Here is a 14,253-nt window from a genome sequence, read left to right on the forward strand (position 1 = left end):
TTTTTGGATTCTCGTTCTCGTTCTCGTTCTTTTTATTTTTTATTTTTTATTTTTGTGTTTCTTTGGAACACTAGACTCAGCTCTTTTCAATTGTACGGGGTATTGTCCTATATACTTGCCATTCATATCCTTAAATGCTTGCAAGTAATCATCGGCACTTGCAAATGCAACAAACCCAAACCCTTTAGGTTTCTTCGTGGCTTTGTCCATCGGCACGTAAACATTACTTAGCGTGGCATATTTGATAAATGCAGAGCGTAGTAACTCATCGGTAGCATCAGGTCCCAAATTGCCTACAAAGAGTCGAAAATGCTTTGGGTTCCAATTGGGCTCTGACTTGGAAGAATTCAAGTTTGTTTTGGAAACTACTCGCGGGGTAGGATTTGCCGTTGCTAAAGATTGACTTATAGTTTGACGGTTCTTTTGTGCAGAGTGAAGGAAACTCGCTGCTTTCTTGGCACTAATATGTTTCCCATCAAAAGTACTACCTTGAGGTTTTACCACTTTTGACGGATGTGAAAGAGGAGGTTTAGAAGCGCGATGTGGTGGTATTGGTGGTGGTGGAGGTGGTGGTTTTGCTAATGGTTTTACTGGTGGTGATCTTACTGGAGCTGATGGTGATATTTTTTGTGAATTTATCAGTGGCCGTTGTGAGGAAGGTCTTTGGCCAGGCGGTGGAGGAGGAGGAGGAGGTGGTGGTGGATATGGCATTCTAGACGACGGTTTGAGAACCATTTCGTGATTATATATATAGAGGTATGTTTGTTTGTTTGTTTGTTTGTTTTTGAGTTGATGTAGATGATTGTTAAACGGAGATGCTTCCGAAATGGATATTTCAATCTACTATATATTAAACTTCTACTTTTGTACAAGATTAATTATTTTTTTTTTCCTTCCGCTTTAGTTTGTCTGTGGTCTTCAGCTTATTTTTATATACATACAATTTTTTTTTTCCTCTCTCATCTTTAATGTGAATTTTTACCAGATCTGTGATATTGTTGATGCTCATCAGATTCCAAACAAGGACAGCTTACTATCTTTACAACCACGCTTTTTTAGTTTGCAATTCCAATCTCTTCACCCACAGCCAATCTCACACCTTGCCTATCCACTATATATAACTACCTGTCTATTTTTTTTTTTCCTTTTCCTTTTCCTTTTCCTTTTTCTTCCATTCATATTTTCATTTCCTACACACTATCTTATTTTTGATCATGTTTATTTTATCAGAGATTGAAGACCTTATACGAATACCGCCACAGTCATTTAACATCCCTATTCAACATTCGCTCACAGATGAACTTAATAAGAAATATGCAAACAAAGTTATCCCAAATTTAGGGCTTGTCATCACTACATGGGACCTTCTAGATATAAAAGACGGGTTGTTGAAACCAGGAGATGGTGGTTCGTACGTCCTGGTACGTTTCCGGTGTATCGTATTTAAACCATTCAGAGGAGAAGTACTTACAGGGTGGATCACCGAGAATAACGCCAAAGGTATCAAGGTACGATTGGAGTTTTTTGACGACATTTGGATCCCTGCTGAGTATTTATTTGAAAATTGCGAATTTGGAGAAAAGGAAAAAGCATGGATCTGGAAGACTGATGAGAGTGAATTATACTTGGATATCAATGAAAGGATCAGGTTTAGAGTTGAACAGGAAAATTTTTACAATGTCAAACCAAAGACTTCGAGCGAAGCACTGGGATTAGAAGAGCCAAAAGAAAAACTACCGGCATATAGCATCACTGCCTCTTGTCAAGCACCAGGAATGGGATGCGTCTCTTGGTGGGAGTAATAATGATGCTAATAGTTACGACAATGACTGAAGAATACACATATACACATATATATATATATATATATATATATATATATATATATATTATCAATGAGTAGAAGAATGTAAGGAAAAGAAAAACAAAATGCAAAATTGCAAAATTGCAAAATTGCAAAATCACGATGAATATCCAATTAATAAACACTAGTTAAACTAATTATATTGCATATATTCACTTGTGGAACTGAATTTCAAATTGCCTTTAATGACTTTGTCGACTGCTTTCAAAAAATCCTTTTCTGTAGCAACTTTCCTTCTGGCTCTGATAGCAAACATACCAGCCTCGGTACACACCGAACGCAATTCGGCACCAGTGGCATTGGGACACAATCTCGATATAAGCTCCCACCTAATGTCACTATCAACACTCATGGTCTTGGCATGGATCCTGAAAATATTGGCACGTCCTTCCAAGTCTGGAAGCGAAAACTCAACCTTTCTATCAATACGGCCTGGTCTTAACAATGCAGGATCTAATGTGTTTGGCCTATTTGTGGCAAACATCACCTTAATGTTTCCTCTTGGATCAAACCCATCTAGTTGCGTAATCAACTCCAACATTGTTCTCTGAACTTCATTATCACCACCTGCACCATCATCAAATCTAGCCCCTCCAATAGCATCAACTTCATCAAAAAATATAATACACGCCTTTTTGGTCCTGGCCATTTCAAAAAGCTCCCTCACCATTCTGGCACCTTCTCCAACATACTTTTGAACCAACTCTGACCCAATGACCCTGATAAATGTAGCATCTGTACGGTTCGCCACTGCTCTGGCACATAGTGTCTTACCGGTACCCGGTGGACCGTATAACAATATACCTTTTGGAGGATCAATACCCAACTTGACAAATCTTTCGGGACTCAATAAAGGTAACTCAACAACTTCTCTCAACTTCTCAATCTGCTCTTTACAACCACCAACATCACTATACGTCACATCGGGTTTTTCCTCAACCGTCATCATAGTAACAGAAGGGTCAATCCTTGGTGGCAATGGCAATTGGATCTCATACTTGTGTCTATCTACACCAACTCTCATTCCCTCCTCAATATCTGTCGGCGAGACCCTTTCACCTAACCCAACAACAAACTTAGCAATCTGTTTGATGTTTATAACGTATTTAGTCTTTGTGTCGGCATTCTGTAAACCTGAAGTGGGCAATGCTTGTTGTGATGGTTCAATAATCTTGGTACACCTGGCAACTTGTAACGATTGTTCTTCTTGCATTCGCTGCTTATCGCCTAGGACATCCCAAAGATGTGGCGGAGCTAACCCAGTGTCACTCTCTTTGATACCTATGCTTTCCTTAATCCTTTCTTCAATATCCTTGAGGTCTTTCTCAATGTCCTTGATGGAAGAAGCATATGGTGCTGCTCCGTACGTCTTCAAGACTTGAATGTCGCTTTCTGATAACGGAACAATCTTTTCTTGATCCTTCTCATCTTCCTCTGCTGGAGGAATATATTTATCCCAGTCTGCTTTTGGTGGCATTGTTATAGAAAATAATTAATCAATCTTCTCTCTGTCTCACTGTTTATCAAGTCTTTTATTTTAAAGTAAAATAAAAAAGAAAAATATCCAGATAAAAGAGAAAAGAATTAGAAAAGTGCAACGCTTGGATGTACAATTGTTGTAAAAGAATCAATAGTTGAAAGTTTGCAATCTAAAAGTGAACAGTGGCGAGAAACCAGAGAAGTGAGAATCGTGAGAATCGTGAGAATCGTGAGAATCGAAAATGGCAAAATCTTGGAGTTAAACAGGGCATACACAAAAAAGGAGGTTAAAAAAATGTTAATACTTTGTTTGGTAGCGCATTTTTTCTTTTACCAATATTATTATATATATATATTTACAAACATTCACAAATACATCAAAATACATTATCAATCTTCCTATACACCAATCTAACATACTATCCAAGCAATGCATCGATATAAACATTTCTTTTAATTTGTTCTTTTATTTGTTTTTTATGTTTATCTTTTTTTTTTTTTTATTTTCCTTTCCATTTGTTTTTACATCAATTACAATCAGTACGCCCTAACTGTTGGAGGAACCGGCTTACACTCATTTTCGTCTAATGTGGTCTTGACAACATCTCTGTAGTCCAATTTTACTGGAGCACCAGAGTGCAGCTGGTACGAAAGTGAATGCTTCCACCAGTTGACATCATCTCTTTCAGGATAATCTTCACGGGCGTGAGCACCTCTTGACTCCTTCCTTGCTGCTGCTGATGCTGCAGTTTGGGTAGCACATGTGAGAAGATTTTGCAACTCCATAGTCTCTACCAAATCGCTATTCCATATCATGGACCTATCGGTTGTTTTCACATTGACAAATTGCTTATCTACTTCATTAATGTGTTGAGCGCAAATATCTAAAGTATCCTGGGTTCTAAATACTGCACAACCCTTTTGCATTGTCTTTTGCATTTCTAGTCTAATCTCTGCAGTCGATCTATTTCCATTGGCAGTTCGCAACTTGTGTAGATTTTCTATTGACTCTTTTCCCAACGAGTAATCCATTGGTTTCAATGGAGTTCGGGGCTTTAATGAATCACGAATGGTATGTGAAACTGCTCTCCCAAATACCACTAAATCTAATAACGAATTAGCACCTAATCTGTTGGCACCATGTACTGACGCACAGGCAACTTCACCGCAAGCCAAGAGCCCTGGAACAACCTCGTCTTCTCCATTTGCATTTTTTTTAATCACTTCTCCATTCCATTTCGTTGGGATACCACCCATGTTGTAATGTACAGTTGGTAAAATAGGTATGGGTTCTTTTGTAACATCAACACCAGCAAAAATATGTGCCGTCTCGGAAATACCGGGTAACCTTTCTTTCAATACCGCTGGTGGAAGGTGGTGGAGTTGCAAATACATATGGTCCTTTTCAGGGCCAACACCTCGCCCTTCGTTAATCTCCATAGTAATGGCTCTTGAAACAACATCTCTGCAAGCCAAATCCTTGGCCGTGGGTGCGTATCTTTCCATAAACCGTTCACCTTCTGAATTGACCAAGAAACCACCTTCGCCTCTAGCACCTTCCGTGATTAAGCATCCAGAACCATATATTCCAGATGGGTGGAACTGTATAAACTCTAAATCTTCCAACGGCAACCCTGCTCTCGAGACCATTGCATACCCATCTCCAGTACACGTATGTGCCGATGTACAAGAAAAATAAGCTCTGCCATACCCACCAGTCGCAACAATGGTCTTGTGTGCTCTAAATCTATGCAAAGTCCCATCTTCTTGATTATATGCAATTACTCCAACACATTCTCCATCTTGCATCAACAAATCCATTGCAAAAAACTCAATATAGAAATGACAATCATGTCTCAATGACTGACCATAAAGAGAATGCAATAATGCATGTCCAGTCCTGTCTGCAACAGCACATGTCCTATATGCCTGGCCACCTTTACCATATTCTTTTGATTGTCCACCAAACGCTCTTTGGTAAATTCTTCCTTCCTCATTTCTCGAAAACGGCACACCGTATTGTTCAAGTTCGTAAATAGAGACTGGCGCCTCTCTTGTCATATAGTGGATTGCGTCCTGATCACCAAGCCAATCAGATCCCTTCACTGTATCATACATATGCCAATGCCAATCATCTTTGTGCATATTGCCCAATGCTGCATTAATTCCACCTTGGGCTGCAACTGTGTGCGATCTTGTTGGAAATAGCTTTGATATACATGCAGTCTTGTATCCTTCGGAGGCTAAACCAAAAGCTGCTCTCAAACCTGCTCCGCCGGCTCCGACAACGACACAGTCATACTCATGGTCAATGATTTTGTACCTGAGTTGATTATTTACTTTCTGGAGATTTGTCTCTTGTCCTTTAATTTTGGATCCCAAAATTCTTAGTCGCTGTGGACTCGTTGAGAATAGTCGACGAACCCCATGTTCTGCAAATGTGGATGTGAAAGACATTGGATGGGGGAAAAGGTGTGGTTCTTTTCTCAAATGTTTACTTTTATCTTTTCTATATACATTTAAATATTTATGTAGTTTATTTATTTATGTAGTTTATTGATCTATTTATTTAATTATCTTTTTTTTTCTTCTCTTCGTCCTATTATGCTTTTCATATTTTGCAACTATTGAATTTCCCGAAACCGATACTCCAGCTCGCACAATGATTGACTATAATGTTTGACACATGAAAAGACTAGAGAATAATAATAAGAAGAAGAATAGAAGAAAAAACCCCATTTATGTATCCGGTTTATTGTAGACTTGGTAATTAATTTTATAACTAGTTATCTAAAAAGTAATCTAAAGTTTAAATGAGTAAAGAATCTACCTATAAAATATGCTGATGTAAATAGTGATAGCATTCTAAGAGCGCTCTCCAGTGACAAAATGCTGCAACCACCACCAATACATGGAATATCTGATGGGAATGGCCAAATATATCAAATCGTCCTGGTTTAAATATATGTTCCTTGGAGTCTAGATGCCCTATTCTTTCAGGGAATCTCATAGCATACAAAACTGCACCCAAGATATAGAAAACACCTTCAAGAATCAACCAAATTAAACCCGATCTTGCTTTTGTAGTTTCAAACCCAAACAAATAAACGGCATTGGCAATGGGTAAGACGCCCGATAAGCCAAACATTATAAACATGGCAGATCTGAATGGTCTATACGTGTTTTTAGAAAATTCTGGGTGTAATGTAAATATTGTGCACACCGTACCAAAGAACAACGTTATACCCACAAATAACCATTTCTGAAAGGGAAGATTATAGTACGAGAAAAGGATTATTGATATCAAGGAGCATGTAATCAAAATAACAATCCCGAAATAATCAAGTTGATTGCCGAACCTACTAACTTTATGGGAATGAGATTTCAAGCAATGGAAAACGGAGGACATAAACATACAAAATGTGCAAGCAGCACCAAACTGAAGAAAGTTGAGTTTCTCCCATATACCCAAATAGTTGTCGTAAATTGTCAATTGAAAGTTGATGTAATATAGAATAGCCCAGAATGATATACTAGATGGAAGTAAATGAGAGTATATATTAACTGTTTCGTTGTGAAGATATCCCAATGATTTTATACTGTCCAAATACGATGAGGTACCTTTAACGTAACCAGACTTGATATAGTGATTATCCTGCTGCCAATCATCAAGTTCATGATAAAAAGCAAGCCTGCGACGATTTGCGCTCTCATTATCAGCTCCTGCTGAGGATAAAGAGTCTGTTGGCTTTGAACTTGAATTGGAATTTGGAGTGGGTGTTGTTGTTGCTGTTGCTGTTGCTGTTGCTGTGGATGAATTGAACATTTGGGGCAGTTGTTTGGCCCTCAGTCTCATTGATATGTTTGAGTTGGACATGACAGTTGTTGTCGTTCTTCTGATAAAATGCCAATTTCTCCTTTTCTGATTTTCTTAGTTTTTTTGTTTCTTTTCTTTTTCTTTTTCTTTTACTTTTACTTTTACTTTTTCTTTTTCTTTTTGCTAGAATATTAAATGTGTTTTATGCTGTTAGTAATAGAGTTTCCCCTTCCTTGTCCCATCTAATTGAAATGTTGGGTAACTTTAATTGCTCCTGTTGAGCGGAACGTGAAATTTATACGAACCGGTGATCAACCGAGCTTGCGCATTGTGATGACACAAAACCAATATACTACATTCGGTAACATAATCTTCTCTGATGTTTCTAAATGTTGTCTTTACATAAAAAGTATGAATCTTCACAAGTCTGCACAAATTGATAATGTCCCTTGATCTAAATACATTCAGCTTTCTCAAACGTATTGGGGAATAGCTAGATATTATAAATGTATGGATGTATATACATATATATATATATATATAGACAAGCTCTATGCGAATGAGGGCACTATCCCCTCACATATATCAGAATACTGCTCCAAATTCTTTAAAATATCCACATGGGTATCTGCATTAACACCGGCAACTTTTTGACTATTGTTCATCATCATCATCGTCGCCGTCTTCTTCTTCTTATTATTCTGTTTCTTCTTGTCCTTCATTCTATCAATCCTTTTATCAAAGATATCGCCAGTGTAAAATATCTTCCACTGGGATTCAGGAGCACTCATGCATCCACAACATCGTTCAAAATACCATTTATTCACGGGGTTATTCTTCCTTGATCTCCATATTAGTTCAACAGGGTGTGACTGTAAGATGATTTTGAAAATTATATCAGCCAAACCTGGTAAGCCTTGGTTCCTTTTGGCTATGGCAAACTTGTCCAAATACGCAACCTTTTTGTCTCCGCTGTATTCCCATGTAATTATTGCAGCTCCATCGTAATCGCCAACTAGTATAAACGTTGCAAGTCTATTGTTTATTCGTTCATAGTATTCATCAACAATCAACTTTTTACCAAAAGAATCTTCGAGTAATTCTGTTAGTTTCTTCTTATCAACTTTTTTTGACGCTATGAGATTGTCCATGGTAAAGTCTGAGCCACTAAAATTATTCTCTTGATCAAAGATCTGAACATCAACACCTTTCTTAACAATAGTGGTGGATAGTTGCGGCGTGCGTTTATTTGTACTGGGCAAGGATGAAGATATTATTGATCGATCCGTTAGAACGTTGTATATAATAGGGTTCAACTGATCATTATGTATCGACATTACTTCGGGGGTTGTAATGATACCTGTTGTTTCGTCGTTCCCGGATTTTTCAAAAATCGAGGTTAAGATTTCATTCATACTGTTCAAATTTTCAACATGCAAGTCTCTGATTTTAGGGCTTATATGGCCAATGAATAGCTCTGACATAATATCCGAGTACTCTTGTGACAAATTGATAAACACGTGGCTTGTTTGTTTCCGTTCAATAGAAGGTATGCCCCCCAATGGATCGATCATCACAATCTTCTCAATTGATAATAAGTCGGTCGTTCTTCTATCTACAAGTGCCGTGCACAATGAGTTCAATAGCGTATTGCATTTGAGAAACTCTTGCATCGTTGTGTCTGCGTTGAAAACAATCGGCTGAATGATTGGTATGATCCCTTGATACAATGGTATTAATATCAGCTCCAAACTATCAATCGTGATCTGACCATCCGCAACACTGAAAGAGTTTCGCAAAATTGTGGCCTTTAGATCTTCTTGCTCTTCTGGTTTACCCAAGATGGAAAGCATCTTATTAGCTTGATTTATCATATATAGCTCATTTTTTTTAAAAGATCCATGAGATAAGTGGTCATAGTCCAACAAAATGATTGGAGATATGCCCAATGTCATTAATCTTTTGAAAGTTTCAGCAATACCTTTCCATTGTCGAAGTGATATTGTAGGGAACTTGATCTTGAAGATTGCCAAACGCAAAGGTATTTTTTGTAATTTAGTCTCCTCGTCATCATATATGCTAATAAACGGGTTTTGGGCGTTTAAAAATCGTTTTATGAAAAGTTCCCTCTGATTATCTCTTCGACTCAACGACTGTTCATAAATTGTTCCCGCCTTGGGAGTTTCATCCGGGAGATCAAATTGGTTTTGGTATTTTGTTAAATAATTTTTTGCTTCTCTCTTTGTCGTCGTTGACTTGAGGATTGATAGTATGAGATTCCTCTTAGCATCGGTCACAGCCTTGTGGGTCTCCAAATTTGATATGAATTGTCTATTGAGGGTTCGAATTTTACTCATGTGATGGTAATTGTGAATAACATAAAGAATATAAGATGGTGTGATCTGTAGGAAAAAGAAAAAAAGAAAAAAGAAAATAAATAATAAAAAAAAAAAAACAAAGACCAAGACAAAGATGGATAGAGACTTGGTTTTTGATAGCCGAAAGATTGAAAGTGAAAGAGAGAGTGAAAGAGAGAGAGAGAGGGATATAGGGAAGACAAGAAGAGAGCGCGCTTAAGTTTTATTTGATCATAATTCATTTATCAACTCTTTCAAGCCAAAATAATGTAAAAAAAAAAAAGATAAACAGAAATAAATAAAACGAAAATATACAAAAGATCAATCTCCTTGATAATAGAAGTTTCAATATGCAAACTTTTCAAGTACTACTAATGGTACCCAAGTATCACCTATTTAATAATGATTTAGCCAAGTGATTGGTGTGTTAAGTAAGTAATTAGATACCTGATTAGCTATCTATTTAATTAGTTATTTAACTAACTATCTGAGTGGTACATATCTTCATCTTCGTCAACAGCTTTATCCTTAAATTTATCCAATGTACCATGTAATACCCTCAATTTATTCATTACAGGTATGACAAACGGTCTCATCTCGTTGATCTCCATTAGGGATAATCCATTCAATTGAATATTAGACTCGTTAAGCTCTTTTAATCCTTTTCTAGATTTCACCAATCTAATTTCTCGAAGATCTTGTATAAGAGATCTCAACTCGTCTGTAGAGTCAGCCAAATCGTCACTAGCTTTGTCGAGCATAATTTTTGATAACTCGAGCCAATTCCACGGTAGATTACTGAACTGGCCTGGTCGACGAATCTCTTCGTCGTATTTCTCTTTCAAATAGTGGACATTAAACCATTTTGGAGGCACGATATTGCATTTATCTTGAGCTTTCAAAATTAGAGCAACCCAGAGTGGCACTTTTTCTCGTCTCATCGCTCGTAAATTCGGTATTTGAGTCTATTTGATAAAGTCCATGTTAGTATTTGCGTGTGTGTTTGTATATATATATATGTGTGTGTGTGTTTTCCATGTTTTGCACGGTCCCCTTCTTGTATTTACTCGGCTATTAATTGATGTATTTGTTTATTTTTCAATTCATTCAATGTTTTTCTCCAATTAGTCAGGCCCTACGTCTTTCTTTATTGGCTTATGTTACAATGTACTGACTTTGGCTTCCTCTCATTTTCTCACTTTCTTCTATTTTCCTCTGTTTTTTTGGGGGATTTCGTTTGTTTTTGAATGTACTTGTTTGTTAAACTCACAAGTATCAAGGGATTTCCCAATACATACCCCTATTAGGTCAACTTTTTTCATTGAATAACGTGGAAGTATAGTTATCAACTCATTTTCAGCAAGAAACTTAATCTCTGTAGGTGTAAGGTTGTTTTGTAAGTGAGACGGCAACACCATGATTGTTGGATTTCAATTTCGTTATTGGTACTTTTCACTTGATTTCGGTTGGTGAAAACTTAACTTGATGTGATCAATTAGTATGATGCGCCGCGCGCATACACTAAAGTTAACGCGTCTTATAAAAAAAAAAATTAACTCTATAATATATATTCATATATTTCTATATATACTGCTACCAAAATTTTCCTGATAAACAAACATCTTGCTACATCTTTATTGCTTACGGAGCCCCACTTCTATGAATGAAACATTGAAGGGGCAAAAAAAAGAAGACAAAAAACGACAAAAAACAACAATAACGAAATAGAAACAGCTATTCTGTACAACTAGAATCACATCAGACAAAGATGTGGCTTTACTTTTTCTTCATTTTGAAAGTAGAAGTCCTTCCACTAGTCATGGATTTTCCCTTCTTGACTGGACGTGGTCCGTCTCCCATATTAGAATATGGATCAAACGACCTCTTCTTTTTCTTGTTGTTTTCCCTCTTCTTATCAGCATCGATTAATATCTTGTCTGCATTGGCATAATCCACGCTTGGTGTTTGTTCTTGTTCAAGTTCTTGACTAGAGGATTTACGATTATTGGTCTTTTGCTGACTCTTTCTCAAAGTAATGAGTTCATGTGGGTCAATCAGGGCATCTTTGCTAAACAATTTTTGTTGGCCAGTCAAAGGTTTGGCAACTTCAACATTTTCTATAACTGCAGAATCCAGAGCATCATTTTCTGCAAAATTGGAATTCATTGCTTCAGAATCGACCTCATTCATAACAATAGGTAAAGAAACTGTGCTATTAAACTCATAAAGTTTCCTCCAAACATTTTGTAAACGCTCTTTGCGCACTTTTGTAAAGTTTTGTTTATTAACATTGCCAGTGCTATCAGAGTAGTCAATGACATAAGCAGTTGCCAGTGCACTGTTTTCTGCTTTAACTCCGTTTCCAAATACCTGAGACGAATTGTCAATAAGTAATACAGGTGTTGATGTTGATTCCAATCCTGATACTTGTAATGGTTGTGATGATGTCTTTGATGATGTCTTTGATGATGTACCTGTTCCTTCATTCTCACCTACATTAAATTGATTTGCCAGGGCAAGCAATTTGTCGAAAACATCACTCACGCTTTCAATGCTCACACTCACCACATCATGTTCCAATGAAACATGGCCATGCTCCAGAGACTGACTGTGCCATTTATCTACCAATGCCCAATCGCTCTTTTCGGAATCCTTTAGGGCAAGATTGATTAAGCTGGCAATCTCTTTGGCATGCATACGTACATGTTCGGAAACATAAACGTGGCTATTGAGGACTTTTTCAGTTTCCACAGGGGCTTCTAGTATAGATAACGAAACTAATAGCTGATTGGGCATAATGTAACGCACAGATTCATCTTCCTCTCTTGCAACTGCATCTCTGTATTTGTACAACACCTCCACTATATGTTTCTTGAAAGAGGGAACATTATATTGGTACATTATGGATCCCCATGGTTCCTTAGGGTTCGATGCCATTATAGGGCATGATACCTGTCCATTGCCTGGCGTATTTGACAATGGACGATACTTTGTATATTCAAATCTTCTCTTGGCAACTTGTCTCAGCTCAAACAAAACCTTGGAAAGTTTGTCTTGATCAATCAATTTGTTTCGAAGCTGATCGTATATATAAAGCAAAAAGTGAGTATCAGACCTAGCGTATGCAAGCATCGGTGCTGGTAATGGTCTGATTCTCCAGTCTGCTAATTGATACTTCTTTGAAGTTCTAAAATGAGCAAACGTGTCTAACAAATATTGAAGAGAAAATTTGGCAAAACCCAACTGGCGTGATGCATGGTATGTGTCAAATAAAGATACAATGTACAACCCCAAATCCCTTTGAAGCCATATTATATCCATAAACGCACCGTGAAACACTTTAACAATCTCATGGTTTGTGAATATAACATTTAGTTTGGATAACTCATCCCTCAACGCCAAAGTATCAATGACCCAATCCTTTTCACGATTAGAGATTTGCATAAGACATACTAAACCATAGTAAGATCTATAATCGTGATGTTCTAAATCAACAGCAATCTCGGATGCCGCTTTTAACTCCTCGATCATCGCATCCAACTGCTCTTCATTGTCCACCCATATAGCCTCAGTTTTAGTCCACTCTTGTGGTTGAATTGGCGTTGATTTTTCAAGTACAGCAGAAGGATATGGCTGTTTATCAATTTCGTATTCATATGGGTGTCTGTAAAAAGGTGGGTCAACAACTTCTACCGAATCTTCGTACACAGGTTCCGGGTTGACAAGCTGACTTACTAATTCTAGACTCTGCAAGGCATTGGGCTTGGTTCGCAACTTAGGCTTGAATGGCTCTTCCTCGGAATTGTCAATAGGTGTTTTAAATGAAAGCTGAGGCTTGGTAATACGATGGCTTCGCTGCTCCAGCGTACCTGAGCTGGTCACACCATCCTCCAAATATTGCTTCTCGTGTTCCCTGTAAGCCGACTGCAGTCTTTTCTTTTGATCAAATTCGTGATCCAATTTTTCAAAAAGATGTTCTATAACACTACTAACAGAGTTCCAAGCGGGTCCGGTCTGCATATATTCCTCACCGTACTTGATGGTGGTCACTTTATTCGTACGTGACGAGGTGCACTTGACTAAATCATTGATGATTTGAAGAAGGTCTTGTCCACGTTCGTCAATCTCTTTGCTGATTTCTGGGTCTATAGACTTGTAGAACTTGACATCCTGGGCAGCAAGCCCGCTCGCCGCTCGAATAGTTTGCATCAAGTTGGGCATAACATTTTTGAAACAATCCTTGTCTTCTTCTGGCATTTGATTTTCGTTGTCGTTTTCGTTTCGGGCAGAACAAGGAAGGTGGGAGCTAAAATGTGGAATGAAACGAACTGAGCTAGGTAAGTTTGTCTTAATGAAGAAGTTTCTGTATACTAAAGGAATAAAGACAAAAAAAAAAAACTATTGTTGATATCTTTTTCTTCTTTCACTTCCTATTCTGCTTCTTCTTCTATTTCTGCTTCTACTTTTTACACTTTTCCTTTTCCTTTTCCTTTTCTCTTTCTTTTTCTAATATTATTAATTTTTGTGGATGCGCACACAATTCATAATATTTCAAGATATTTTGTGGCATTTTGCTCAACCTCATCTCAAAATATAAAATTAAAAAAGAAAAGAGGGAGGAAAAGGATCAGAGGAAGGCGCTCAATCTCGCAACTGCTTACAACAACTTATTAGCAATAAATAATAAAAATAACAACAACAGAAACAGAAACAGAAACAGCAGCAACAGCAGCAAC

The 14,253-nt window shown here is 37.4% G+C and overlaps 8 protein-coding genes across 8 annotated transcripts; 1 reads left to right on the plus strand and 7 right to left on the minus strand. All coding sequences in view use genetic code 12, as the record gives it.

Moving 5' to 3' along the window:
• Nucleotides 1–39: 39 nt before the first annotated feature.
• On the minus strand, nucleotides 40–735 carry PVL30_001743 (uncharacterized protein; the record flags this gene model as incomplete). Its single annotated transcript, XM_001526889.2, has 1 exon — nucleotides 40–735. One exon carries the CDS (start codon nucleotides 733–735, stop codon nucleotides 40–42), a length of 696 nt encoding a protein of 231 aa, XP_001526939.2.
• Nucleotides 736–1,214: 479 nt separating this feature from the next.
• On the plus strand, nucleotides 1,215–1,802 carry rpc25 (DNA-directed RNA polymerase III complex subunit Rpc25; the record flags this gene model as incomplete). The annotated part of the gene is made up of 1 exon (XM_061119254.1): nucleotides 1,215–1,802. The coding sequence occupies one exon, from the start codon at nucleotides 1,215–1,217 to the stop codon at nucleotides 1,800–1,802; it is 588 nt and encodes a 195-aa protein (XP_060975237.1).
• A 195-nt stretch (nucleotides 1,803–1,997) lies between these two features.
• RPT1 (26S proteasome regulatory subunit 7) lies at nucleotides 1,998–3,341 on the minus strand (the record flags this gene model as incomplete). The annotated part of the gene is made up of 1 exon (XM_001526890.2): nucleotides 1,998–3,341. The coding sequence occupies one exon, from the start codon at nucleotides 3,339–3,341 to the stop codon at nucleotides 1,998–2,000; it is 1,344 nt and encodes a 447-aa protein (XP_001526940.2).
• A 539-nt stretch (nucleotides 3,342–3,880) lies between these two features.
• On the minus strand, nucleotides 3,881–5,800 carry SDH1_1 (succinate dehydrogenase flavoprotein subunit; the record flags this gene model as incomplete). The annotated part of the gene is made up of 1 exon (XM_001526891.2): nucleotides 3,881–5,800. One exon carries the CDS (start codon nucleotides 5,798–5,800, stop codon nucleotides 3,881–3,883), a length of 1,920 nt encoding a protein of 639 aa, XP_001526941.2.
• A 373-nt stretch (nucleotides 5,801–6,173) lies between these two features.
• PVL30_001747 (uncharacterized protein) lies at nucleotides 6,174–7,220 on the minus strand (the record flags this gene model as incomplete). Its single annotated transcript, XM_001526892.1, has 1 exon — nucleotides 6,174–7,220. One exon carries the CDS (start codon nucleotides 7,218–7,220, stop codon nucleotides 6,174–6,176), a length of 1,047 nt encoding a protein of 348 aa, XP_001526942.2.
• Nucleotides 7,221–7,711: 491 nt separating this feature from the next.
• ARG2 (Amino-acid acetyltransferase, mitochondrial) lies at nucleotides 7,712–9,517 on the minus strand (the record flags this gene model as incomplete). The annotated part of the gene is made up of 1 exon (XM_001526893.1): nucleotides 7,712–9,517. The coding sequence occupies one exon, from the start codon at nucleotides 9,515–9,517 to the stop codon at nucleotides 7,712–7,714; it is 1,806 nt and encodes a 601-aa protein (XP_001526943.2).
• A 479-nt stretch (nucleotides 9,518–9,996) lies between these two features.
• Nucleotides 9,997–10,935, minus strand: PSF2 (DNA replication protein psf2; the record flags this gene model as incomplete). Its single annotated transcript, XM_001526894.2, has 2 exons — nucleotides 9,997–10,482; nucleotides 10,816–10,935. The coding sequence occupies 2 exons, from the start codon at nucleotides 10,933–10,935 to the stop codon at nucleotides 9,997–9,999; spliced, it is 606 nt and encodes a 201-aa protein (XP_001526944.2).
• Nucleotides 10,936–11,293: 358 nt separating this feature from the next.
• RRP6 (exosome nuclease subunit) lies at nucleotides 11,294–13,774 on the minus strand (the record flags this gene model as incomplete). The annotated part of the gene is made up of 1 exon (XM_001526895.2): nucleotides 11,294–13,774. The coding sequence occupies one exon, from the start codon at nucleotides 13,772–13,774 to the stop codon at nucleotides 11,294–11,296; it is 2,481 nt and encodes an 826-aa protein (XP_001526945.2).
• Nucleotides 13,775–14,253: the final 479 nt, after the last annotated feature.

The sequence above is a fragment of the Lodderomyces elongisporus genome, chromosome 2 (assembly GCF_030384665.1).
Source record: "Lodderomyces elongisporus chromosome 2, complete sequence".
NCBI classification, from domain to species: Eukaryota; Fungi; Ascomycota; class Pichiomycetes; order Serinales; family Debaryomycetaceae; genus Lodderomyces; species Lodderomyces elongisporus.